At 37.5% G+C, this 12,525-nt stretch overlaps 1 protein-coding gene across 3 annotated transcripts in view; it reads right to left on the bottom strand.

Annotated features, from left to right (window-relative positions):
* flna (filamin A, alpha (actin binding protein 280)) overlaps nucleotides 1-12,525 on the bottom strand; it is a 105,860-nt gene that overhangs the window by 21,840 nt on the left and 71,495 nt on the right. For 2 of the 3 annotated variants that reach the window (XM_062054195.1, XM_062054197.1), the window contains exons 26-31: nucleotides 11,501-11,668; nucleotides 8,913-9,036; nucleotides 8,679-8,835; nucleotides 8,422-8,611; nucleotides 5,952-5,975; nucleotides 3,429-3,676 (exon numbers count right to left, since the gene is read on the bottom strand). In XM_062054195.1, coding sequence (XP_061910179.1) covers nucleotides 3,429-3,676; nucleotides 5,952-5,975; nucleotides 8,422-8,611; nucleotides 8,679-8,835; nucleotides 8,913-9,036; nucleotides 11,501-11,668 — 911 coding nt within the window. The remainder of the gene's footprint in view (nucleotides 1-3,428; nucleotides 3,677-5,951; nucleotides 5,976-8,421; nucleotides 8,612-8,678; nucleotides 8,836-8,912; nucleotides 9,037-11,500; nucleotides 11,669-12,525) is intronic. The other variant, XM_062054196.1, reaches the window with a different exon arrangement.

Below are 12,525 nucleotides of genomic sequence, written 5' to 3'. Positions count from 1 at the left end.
CCACACCATGTTTACAATACACTAAGGGCAGTGTTTCTTAACCTTAGGGCCAAGGCCTATTGTTGGGTCACCAAAAAATCTCAGCTGTGGTTCGTATGGGCCGCAGCGGTACCCAGTTGTAATACACTTTTTCACCACTCGTGGCAGTAATGACAAAATCAAAGTTTGGAGCTAAAGTCATAGAATAGTTTCTTAAGCGCAAAACTTATGACTAAGGGTTTGAAACTGTATTTTAATTTGCACTACCATATTTTTCGGACTATAAGTCGCAGTTTTTTTTCATAGTTTGGCCGGGGGTGCGACATACTCAGGAGCGACTTATACTCAGGAGCGACTTATGTGTGAAATTATTAACACATTACCGTAAAACATCAAATAATATTATTTAGTTCATTTACGTAAGAGACTAGACGTATAAGATTTCATCAGATTTAGCGATTAGGAGTGACAGATTGTTTGGTAAACGTATAGCATGTTCTTTATGTTATAGTTGTTTGAATGACTCTTACCATAATTAGGGATGATACTCGAAACCGGTTTTCTCGGTTGTTCGATAAGAAAATAACCGAGTCCTCAGACTCGAATCCCTTTTTGAGAACCGGTACCCGTTATCGAGACCACTATAGTAAAGAAAAGAGTTGGTTCTTTATTCGAATCCCTCGGAATGAATCCCGTCCCGACCAGAAATGCTCCGTGTGACATCACAATAAATCAGTCACGTAGCTCAGTCATTAGGCGCAGATAGCGAAAGCAGGAAAACAATGGACGGGAAAAAGCGCTCCAAGGTGTAATAAAGTTAAAAACAAAAAGGTATAATCCAATGAATAACTTTACTGAGAGATTTGAGCAGTGTACAAACTCATGAAGAACACTTTTACGACCCACCGGAAACATAGCAACCAGGCTAGCAACGCACCTCTTTTACGGCAGCTGGCGCAACGTTCTTAAAGCAACCGCAGCACATACATATATATACAACACATATCCCTTTTTTAACTTTTGTTTTTCACACTGTATATGTGTTGTCTTGTCTAATTATAAATAATGCTGACGAGGCGTGTTGGCTGAGTTCTTGATGTTTACTTTCACGGGTGACGACATGCAACAACACTTTTCGGGGCTACCGCGCATGCTCGTCACTCCCGTTGCATGATGGGTAGTGTAGTTGTTATATTCCCTAGCTCAGAACATCTTTCCCCCTATAAAGAAATAATGTTAACTCAATAAAGTGTATTTCTTTTTTTAGCTTTAACTTTTCATTTTTTAGCATTGTAACCACATTTGCAAACAACTTTTCTCTTCATAGAATTTTCTTTCTTTCTTTAAAGTGCAAAAATGTCAAAGCATCATAAACAGTTATGTCAAATAGCAGCAGAATTGCACTTTTTGGAGAGCTGTATTATTTCCAGTTTTGTGCCCAAGGGACTGATTTTATTTAACACTATTATTATTTATACACCTATAGTGATCACAGAGACAGGTTGTTTTTGTGTTACTGTATATATTTGTTTTTCTGAAAAATCCCACTTAATATACTTTGGGTAACAACAGTCAATGTTTATTTATTTAATTTTATTTTTTTAGGGGGGTAACAGTCAATATTTATTTATTTATTAGATTAAATTGTTTTCTTATATAATAAAAGTGAGCTTTTGTTAAACCAAATATTGTGTTTTTTTTTCCATATACAACAACCTATCTGGACTCGATAAGAGAATCGATAAGGAATCGGTTCGATAAGAGGATTCGATAATAGACTTGAACTCGATAATTTCTTATCAAACATCATCCCTAACCATAATATGTTACGTTAACATACCAGGCACGTTCTCAGTTGGTTATTTATGAGTCATATAACGTACACTTATTCAGCCTGTTGTTCACTATTCTTTATTTATTTTAAAATTGCCTTTCATATGTCTATTCTTGGTGTTGGGTTTTATCAAATAAATTTCCCCCAAAAATGTGACTTATGTTTTTTTCCTTCTTTTTATGCATTTTCGGCCGGTGCAACTTATACTCCGAAAAATACGGTTTAGTTAAACATATTTATTATTAATTTAGTTTATTATACACAACATAAATGTAACTTTATTTTCCATAATTTGTGAGTTCCTTGGTTAGTACCTATTTTTCTAATCAGCCTGACCATGTGTTAATTCTTTGTGATTAACATGCTCTAAGTAGGTTAGATATCATTATTGAATAAGAATATAATCAAAAGTAAGATTACTATTTCAGTGTTAATATTTTAGTGGGCCCGTGCCCCTCTGCAATGGAAAAGTTGGGCCCAGAGGTCAAAAAGGGTAAGAACGGGGACGTTGACAGGCTTACAGCAAGACACAGGTAGGATAAAAGGAGTGCTTGATTTGCTCACCCTAACAGCAAAGTATAGGTCAGTGTTTAAATATAAACGTGAGCGCCCCCTAGAGGGTTGCCAAAAAATGTTTCTCAGCTGTGGTCCGTATGGGCCGCAGTGGTACTCAGTTGCCGCCAGCGAAGAAAAAAATAAATATTAGCCGCAGGATTCAAAGCGTAGGAAAAAAAGTAGTATAGTACTGAATTTACGGTACTTTACATCAGTGTTGCTGGGGCCATAGAGGGCCGCCAAAAAATGTGTTTCTCAGCTGTGGGCCGGATGGGCCGCAGTGGTACACAGTTGTAATACACTTTTGCACCACTTGTGGCAGTAATGACAATATCAAACAACCAGAAGTATGGAGCTAAAGTCATTGAGAAGTTCCTAAGCACAACAGTTATGAATCTGTATTTTCATTTGTACTTTAATTTGATCAGATTAGTTAAGAAACATTAGTCCGTTTTAGCAAAACATAATTAATTATTAGTCAATACATTTTATAAGAGTCCCTACTTATGCAGTATATTTGGTTAGTACTTTTTCCTAATCAGCCTGGCCTAAGGCTTATATGTTAAATCATCTTTAACACATGTTCCATATCATCTGACAAGGTTGGAAACTGTAATTAGGTTACATTTAATTAAAAGGGTAAGATTACTAGTTCAGTGTTAATATTTGATCGGGCCCCGGGTCCCTCTGTAGTGGAAAAGCTGGGCCCTAAACTCCAGATATCAGTACTCTCGCCTCATTGGAGCATTTTTTGAGGGGTTATCAAATTTCAAAATCGAATAACATCAGTTTGATATTTATCGTGCACCCCTATGGAGATAAGTGTTTTTAAGTAACCAAACAAAACAATATTTGCAGACTGAAGTAGTTTCATGGAGGACAATTTCTTGATTTGTAAACAAAACGAGTATTGGATAAAATATTTTCATTTCATTTCAAATACATTAGTTAAATTGCATAAACGGATTGCATAAACGGACCTTTCTCTTTAACCTCCAACAAAAATAAACAGGAAGTGGCAGTTTGTTTACGTGAAAGATAGGCGTGACAAGGCACTCACCGTGACTTGGAAGGGACTGTTGGGGATGTGCTCGCCTCCGAAGCGGACGCAGATGACATACTCGCCGGGCTGCGGCGCCGTGTAAAAGATGTCGAAGGTCCCGTCCTCGTTCTCCACCACGTCCACGTCCAGCTCCGCCCCTTCCGGCGTGTACACGCTGCAGGTCACCTTGCCTTTCCCGGCAGCCTTGGCGTCCACGGTGATGACCGTCTGTTCCCCGATCTGAATGGTCGGTCCAACACCGGCACCTGCGGCATTCCAAAGATGCCAATTAGAGATTAATGAATAAGTTACGCAAAGCGTTGTTCTTCTACGCGCTCAGCATGCACATTCCACAACCAAGACAAGGTACAGTGGAGGTCTGGATTACTTTTTGCCTTGTCCCGCACTTAAACCGCGAGTCAACGCACTGCCATGGCGCTTCCTCCATGTGAAGACTTAATAGGTATTATCTGCTCATAAATGCTACCTGGTGGTTGTTTGAGCTCACTGCAGCAAATTAACCCAGTGTTTAACCATAGGGCCGGGGGCCAAAAAATGGGTTTCTCAGCCATGGTCCTTATGGGCCACAGCAGTTGTAATACACGTTTTCACCACTTGTGGCAGTAATAACAATATAAATGATAAATGGGTTATACTTGTATAGCGCTTTTCTACCTTCAAGGTACTCAAAGCGCTTTGACAATATTTCCACATTCACCCATTCACACACACATTCACACACTGATGGAGGGAGCTGCCATGCAAGGCGCTACCAGCACCCATCAGGAGCAAGGGTGAAGTGTCTTGCCCAAGGACACAACGGACGTGACTAGGATGGTAGAAGGTGGGGATTGAACCCCAGTAACCAGCAACCCTCCGATTGCTGGCCCGGCCACTCTACCAACTTCGCCACGCCGCCCCAATATCAAACAGAAGAAGCCTGGAGCTAAATTCAGTTTATTTTAAAGTGCAAAAATTATGACTAAGTGGTCAAACTAGTTGTACTTTATCTGATCAGTTTAGTAAAGAAACAATTGTCAATTTAGTTATAATGTATTTAGGCACAGCATACTTGTATGTAAATGTATTTTTCATCAGTTTTTAAGAGTCCCTTCTGCAGTGCATTTAATTTGTGTTTATTTTGTAATCAACCTGACTTGATTATTATCTTTGTGATTAACACAGCGAGAAATCAGAGATTTTGATACTTTGCGCCGACTTACAAGTATGTCAACGTCTATGTTTTATGCTAGCATTTTTGCTAATTTATTCATAGAAACTTAAAAATCATGGATTTTAACACTTGGCGATTTGCAAGTATGACGACTATTCTCGTGTTCCTTTAGCATGCGTTAGCATATTTTATGGTAACATTTTAACAGATTTTGTATGTGTCAACCTCAAAATCATTAATTGATACTTCACGCCATTTTACAAGTATGCTAAGTGCCGTGTTTTATTCAAGCATTTTTGCCATGTCATTCATAGAAACCTAAAAATCATGTATTTTACAACTTGGTGCTATTTTACAAGTATGTCAACTGTTCTCATGGTCCTTTGGCATGCAGTAGCACGTTTTATGCCAACATTTGAGCAAATTTTGTAAGTTTAAACCTAAAAATCATGAATTTCGATACTTGGCGCCGATTTACAAGTATGTTAACTTCTGTTATGTTTCATGCTAGCATTTTTGCTAAGTTATTCATAGAAAAACCTAAAAACGATTTATTGTAATACTTGGCACCATCTTACAAGTATGTCAACTTTTCTCATGTTCCTTTAACTTGCGTTAGCATGTTTTATGCAAACATTTTAGCAAATTTTGTACGTTTAAACCTAAAATTGTGATACTTGGTGCCATATTACAAATATGCCAACTTCTATGTTTTATACTAGCATTTTTACCAAGTTACTCATAGAAACCTAAAATTCATGAATTTTGATACTTGGCGCCATCTTACAAGTATGTCAACTGTTCTCATGTTCCTTTAGCATGTGCTAGTATGTTTTTTGCAAACATTTTAACAAAATGTGTATGTTTAGAGTTAGAAATTATAAATGTTGATACTTGGCGCCATCTTGGAAGTAGTACGCCAACTGTTCCTCATGTTAGCATGCTTAAGTTTCATGCTAGCAGTGTTAATATTTGTGTGGAGAAGTTGGCCACAAGGTCAAAAAGATTAAGAACCCCTGAATGAACCAACTTCCACTCTTAAAACTTCAGTCACGCGCAGGATTCTCAAAGAGGCAAAACCTAACCCAGACCTCCTGTAAAGACGGAATCTAGTCACGTTAAACCTAGAAACCATTTGTTACATCATTTCTATGCAGAACTTGATTAGCCAAAGTACCATTCAAGCATGCTGTCCTGGTTTTAGTTGGGATTAGTGAGTATGTTTTGAGATGTGTACAGTAACAGATCAAAGAGGAAATTTGACCAATTTAGTTGGAGAATTAGAACCCAGGTTTAAAAGAGGGGCCACTAGTATCCATGCTGAGATAGGCAAGTGTCTACAGTACAAAGTCGTTCCGTGGGCTTACCTAAACCGTGACCGCCGATTGAGACTGATAGTGGGAACGGTGACAAGGGACAGGATGAACAAGAGACAAAAGTCACAAACACAAGATAGTCAGGTGGAGGCGCGGGTGGTAGGAGGCAAAAACTGTGCTCCAAAAAAACAAAGAAAACAGTGATGGTAAGCAGCGTGAAGTGGTGTGTGTGTGTGTGTGTGTGTGGGGGGGGGGGGGGGGGGGGGGGCAAAGGAGGGGTGACACAAACAGCACATTAATGCATGGAAAGTTTTCAAAAATAAAAGCAGCAGAATTTAGTCTTGCCTTAAACCTGCAGACAAGCTGACATTAATGGGCTTATGTCAAAAAAAATATTTGGGAGCGCATGAAAAAGATAACCTTTCGGTAAAATGGTCTCATAATTCAAATCTCCTCAAGGAGGTTAAAAGCAAGTGGCGTGTCCGTGGACCCTCTCTTTGACCCGCTGATGAAAATCCAAACAATCGTACGGTGGGAACTTCTTTTCGGCGTAATCTCACGCCCTCGGTCAGTCACCTTTGTCAAAGCTTAAGATCAAGGGGTGAGTACTGACATGTAGGGATGGCTACCAAATTAGTACACATTTACGTAAAATCCAAATCCGATCGGGCACCGGCTCAAACGCTTGGCGGGCAAACAAGCATATTCGTAGCGTACTGCCTCTTGAAGTAGTGTAGTAATTTTCTATGCCAACAAAGCAAGTATGCCTGATTAAATGCACACAAGTAAGGCTCCACTTCTCAAAATGCGCTAACTCAATGCTAATTTACATTAAATATGCCATATACATGCTACTAAATAGCATTAGTGATTTTACATGGCAATTAACGCCTAATTTGTTAAAACTACCACTAAGATGCAAGTTAATCAAAAAGCTTGTGTCTAATAAGTATAATACTTACTGTATGAACACTTTGTAGGTTGCAAAACTATCCCAAATAATTTTTGCCAAAAATACCATGTGTCACGTACCAAGTGTCATCTGCGAAATTTGCTAAAAAAAAGTGTAAAATTAACTAAAAAGTTAGCATGCTAACGCTGGTTATGCTAGCACGCCAACAGTCAGCATATGTCATGTATCAAGTTATATGACTGGGGTAAACTGTTGCAAAATTAGCAAAAAAAAACATTAACACGCTAACAGTTAACGTGTCACGTACCAAGTTATATGACTAAGGTGTAAAGCTGGGAAATGTTCTAAAACAAAAAGCGCAAATTTAATTAAAAAGTTAGCATGCTAATGTTTAATGTGTTAACAGTTAGCATATGTCAAGTATCAAGTTATATGACTCTGGAATAAACGGTTGCAAAATTAGCAAAAACTAATTTGCCAAAAAAGTTACCATGTGTCACATACCACATGTACATTTGCTAAAAAAAAAGTGTAAAATTAATTAAAGTTAGCAAGCTAATATTAGTTATGCTAGCATGATAATGTTAACGTCCCAACATTAGCCCAAAAAGTTACCATGTCACATACCTAGTTATACGACTGAGGTGTACAGCTGCGAAATTTGTTTAAAAAATAAATAAAAAAGTGTAAAATTAACTGAAAAGTTGGCATGCTAATGTTAGTTGTGCCACCATGACAACATTAACGTGTTAATAGTTGGAATATGTCAAGTATCAAGTTGTATAACTCTGGTGTAAACAGCTGCAAAGTTAGCAAACATTTTTTTTGCCAAAAAAAGTTACCGTGTGCCACATACCAAGTGTATGGCTGTGAAATATGCTAAAAAAAAAAGTGTAAAAAGTAACAAAAGTTGTACCAGTGTTGATTGTGTTAGCATGCTAAAAAAAAGTGTAAAATTAACTGAAAAGTTAGCATGCTAATGTTAGTTGGGCTAGCATGCCAACATTAACGTGTTAACCTTTAACAGATGCCAAGTTGTATGACTTTGGGATAATTGGTTGCAAAATTAACAATATATTTAGCCCAAAAAGTTACCATGTCTGACGTACAAAGTGTACGGCTGTGAAATTTGCTTAATAAGCGTCAAATTAACTCAAAAGTTAGCATGCTTATGTTTGTTATGCTCGCATGCCAATGTTAGTGTACTAACTGTTAACATATGTCAAGTATCAGGTTATATTACTCTGGGGTAAATGGTTGCAAAATTAACAAAAAAAAGTTAGCATTGTAACATTAAAATGCTGACCGCCAACATGTGTCACATACAAAGTCATATGACCAAGGTGTACGGCTGCGTAATTAGCTAAAAAGTTCATATGCTAGCAGTAACTAACAAGAGTAAGGAGTATTTTGACTTTGTAACAGTTCTAATCCGTTGAGAAATGTGAGATATGTAGACGTTCGGTCATTTTCAAATGTGAAAGGTAGCCATCCCTACTGACACGTACATCAGTCTGACTTTAAATACGTTGAGTGAATGCTAAATTCAGATTTGTATTTAAAAGTAAGACCGTAAATGTTTTATAAAGCAGCATGAGGGTTGCATACCTGTGACGGTGCACTTGCTTGCATCTCCTGTGGGTAGGGCCCGGATGCGATACGGCGAATACGGGATCTCGTCTCCTCCGTATTTAACCAAGATGGTGTATCTGCCCGTCATGTCCGGCAAGTACGACACCAGGTAGGTCCCGTCATGGTTGTCGCGAATGTTGGCCTTCTTCGGTTTTCCTTCTGGGTCCTGAAGACGACAGTTTCTCATTTTCATTCGGATCGCGCGATGTGTTCGCACGCCGACCAGCGCTCACCGTGATCTGCACCGCCAACAGACCCTCTCCTGCGTCTTTGGCATCGATGGTGAACTCCACAGGCAGAGAGGCAGGCACACCTGTGGTGTTGAGACCAGGTCCACTAGCGCGCACTTTGCTGGCATCGTGGGTGGGCAGCACTTTGACCTTGTAAGGGCTGACACAGGTGACATGTTCTGGTGTCATACGAGGCGTGAGAGTCCACCGATGTTACCAGCTGTGCCATGGCAGTACCTGCGCGGGATCTCCTCGTCCGCATACAAGACGTTGATGGAATATGGACCCTCTCTCGTAGGAACGTAGTTGACAGTGTGCGTTTGGTCACCGTTATCCAGGATTTCTGCAGGTTCCACCACACCTGCCAGCAAGCATCGTAATTTAAGTAAACTTCGTAATCCAAGCAAATATGGTAATTTAAGTAAACATCGTAATCCAAGCAAATATTATAATTTAAGTAAATATCGCAATCCAAGCAAACATTGTAATTTAAGTAAACTTCGTAATCCAGGCAAACATAATTTAAGTAAATATCGTAATCCAAGCAAACATCCTAATTTAAGTAAATATCGTAATCCAGCGAACATCGTAATTTAAGTAAATATCGTAATCCAGCAAACATTGTCATTTAAATAAACTACGTAATCCGAGCAAACATCGGAATTCCAGGAAACATTGTCATTCAAGTAAACTTCGTAATCCGAACATCGTAATTTAAGGAAATTTCGTAATCCCAGCAAACATTGTCATTTAAGTAAACTTCGTAATCAGAGTAAATATAATTTAAAAATATATTGTTATCCAAGCAAACATGTTGGCGTCAACTTTTTCCCAAAATCATAGTTTACATACATGTATGCGAGGGGGCCATTTGTGGCCCACACCGGCACATTTAAAATTAAAAAAACACAAAAACGTGGAGTATGAGAGAAAACTGGTGAAACCCAAAGAGAAAAAGTTGCAATGTTGATTCTAATAACCATATACCATCTTTAAAACTGTCATTGCTGAAATAATTATTAATCTAAATAATGTTATGAATTGTTGACCCAGTCAAGGCTCCAACAATTCACATCAAAAATACCACTAAATATTTTTTTGGGGAAAATATTGCATATTTTGTTTGCGCCAAAAGAAAGTGTTTTACTCTTTATATAGTTGGTGTCGATAGTAAACACAAAATGTAGGACTTATTTATTAAATAACACTTTTGAGTGGGGCACTAATGGATCTCAAATTTTTTTTTTTAACTTTCAAAATAACTCAAGTCAATGAAATTATGAATTGACCTTTTTGAGGCTCCAATTACTTCACATCAAAAATACCACTGATATTCTTTGGGGTGAAAATATTGCATATTTTGTGCCATAAAAGTGTTCTGACAAAAAAGGCAATAAAATACATGAAAAAAAATTAAAACCTATAATCAACGAACAGTTCTAAATTAAGTTGATCTTGAGACTTACTGTAAACGGAGGAAAAAAAAGTAAGACTTATTCATAACACTTGTTATTGGGGAACTTTTGGCTCCCAAAAAATTCTAGTTAGACTTTTTCTTTTTAAACTGTCATTGCTCAAAAAATAATAAAAAAACAATGACATTAAGAATTGACCTTTCTGAGGCTCCAATTACTTATTGCATATTTTGTGTGTTTGCCATAAACAGTTTTCTATGCCAAAAAGGGCAAATAAAACTACATGGAAAAATAATAAAAACCTTTAATCAATGAACAGATCTAAATGAAGTTGACCTAGAGACTTATTGTAAACGTTGGGAAAAACAATGTAGGACTTAACACTTATGAGTGGGTCACTTTTGGATCCCCAAGAATTTTAGTAGGACTTTTTCCTCGGCATCTCCACAGGCAGTAAATAAAACATACAAAAAAAAATACAAAAACTTATCAACGGATAGATCTGAAGTGGATCTAGAAATGTAAGCGTTCAAAGTAAAACATAAAATTACTTGTAACACTTTTATGAGAAGGGGGTCTAATAATGTAATTTTTAAACAACTATGAATCAAGATCAATGTCCATTATTGACTTATTTAAGACTGCAACAACTTCACATAAAAAATTTAAAGATTTGGAGGGAAAATATTGCATCATTTTTGTTGGTCATAAAAAAAAATCAACATTTAAGCATTATTCATACAAATTTATGAGATACTTATAAAACTTTAATGAGTGGGACCCTCAAGTGTTTTATTTAAAAACTGTAAATGCTCAAACCATTGCTATGAATCAAAATCACTGTTGTGAATTATTAACCTATTTAAGGCTCCAATTACTTTACATTAAATAATTGACTTCTGAATTTTTTGGGGGAAATATTGCATAGAGTGTGTTTTTACGATAAAAATACATTTAAAATTTTGACAAAAAGGGCAAAAAACTATATCAATGGATCGATCTAAAGTTGATCTTGAGATTTAAGCCCTGAAAGTTAAAAAATAAATAAATAAATAAATAAGAGACTTTCACTATAATTAATGGCTGAGACACTTTTGGAACGTTCATAACATTCAGGGAATCCCAATTACATTAAAATGAATTAATTATTTGACTTTTTTGAGGGTCCATTGCTTCACATCAAATATTCCACTTTAAAACATTTTTTGGGGAAAATGTTGCATATTTTCTATTTTGGCATAAAACACAAAAGAACAGATAGATGTAAATTAGATCTAGCAATTTAAGCGTAGAATGAAAAAAAAAAAAAAAAGTTTACTATGACTTATTTTGTACATTTTTATGACAGACTCTTCCAGGTCTTCCAGTGGAAAAACCTTGGACACCCCTGGTGTGCGCTTCAAAACATACCTTTGGGTCCCTGCACGCGAACCTGCAGAGGCGCCACTCCAGCTTTGGAGGCGTCTACTGTGAAGGCCTGAGGAATATTGGCCCTGACATTGGTGCCCAGCCCTGGACCTTGGCATTTCACCTTGGAACTGTCCACCGTGTCACTGACGGGCACCGAGAAGGGACTTCCTGCAACAACACATTAGGAAAAGGTTTTGGAAGTCGGGTGAGGTCCCAGCTAAATTATCTTCGGAAGAAGGGCCCAAGTTTTCCACTACAGAGGGGCCCAATCAAATATTAACACTGAACTAGTCATCTTACTCTTGGTTATAATTGTATTCAATAATTATATCTAAGTTTAACAAGATGAACCTTGTCCAATGATATGAAAGCATGTGTTCATCACACAGATCATTATCAAGACTTCTGTCAGGCTGATTACAATACTGCAAAAGAAAGGAAATACATTTGCATAAAATTACGCAGTGCTAAAATATAATTCTATGAACTAAATACTGAATGTGTCTAAACTGTAGATAAGATTAGAGTACATATAGATACAGCATCACCACTTTAGTCATAATTTTTGGGCTTAAGCTTCTTTAGGGCTCCAGCTTCCGACTTATTGTTTGATATTGACATTACTGCCACAAGTGGTGGAAAAAGTATTACAAATGAGTACCGCTGCGGCCACAGCTGAGAAACACTTTGGCTTCCCGACAAAATGCGTTTTTCAGCAGTGCGCCCTCTAGGGTTGCAGTAATACACTTTTCCACCACGTGTGCCAGTAAAGTGACAAGCATTTACCAACTTATTGGAGCACTGCATAATTGTAAGTAAAAAATTTTTTTAAATACTGTAATATTTGTATTTAAAATTTTTTTACCTTTACAGCAGGGGTGTCAAACGTACGGCGCGGGGGTCGGATCAGGCCCACAAACAAATTTTTTAAAAGGCCCGCGAGAGGAGTTTGCCAAGTAATAAAATGAGCGGAAAGTTTTGGACGAAATAAACTGCTGTTCTAAATGTGTCCACTGGATGTCACA

The sequence above is a fragment of the Entelurus aequoreus genome, linkage group LG07 (assembly GCF_033978785.1).
Source record: "Entelurus aequoreus isolate RoL-2023_Sb linkage group LG07, RoL_Eaeq_v1.1, whole genome shotgun sequence".
NCBI classification, from domain to species: Eukaryota; Metazoa; Chordata; class Actinopteri; order Syngnathiformes; family Syngnathidae; genus Entelurus; species Entelurus aequoreus.
The sequence above is the reverse complement of the archived record's forward strand: the minus strand, read 5'-3'. Positions and strand labels throughout refer to the sequence as shown.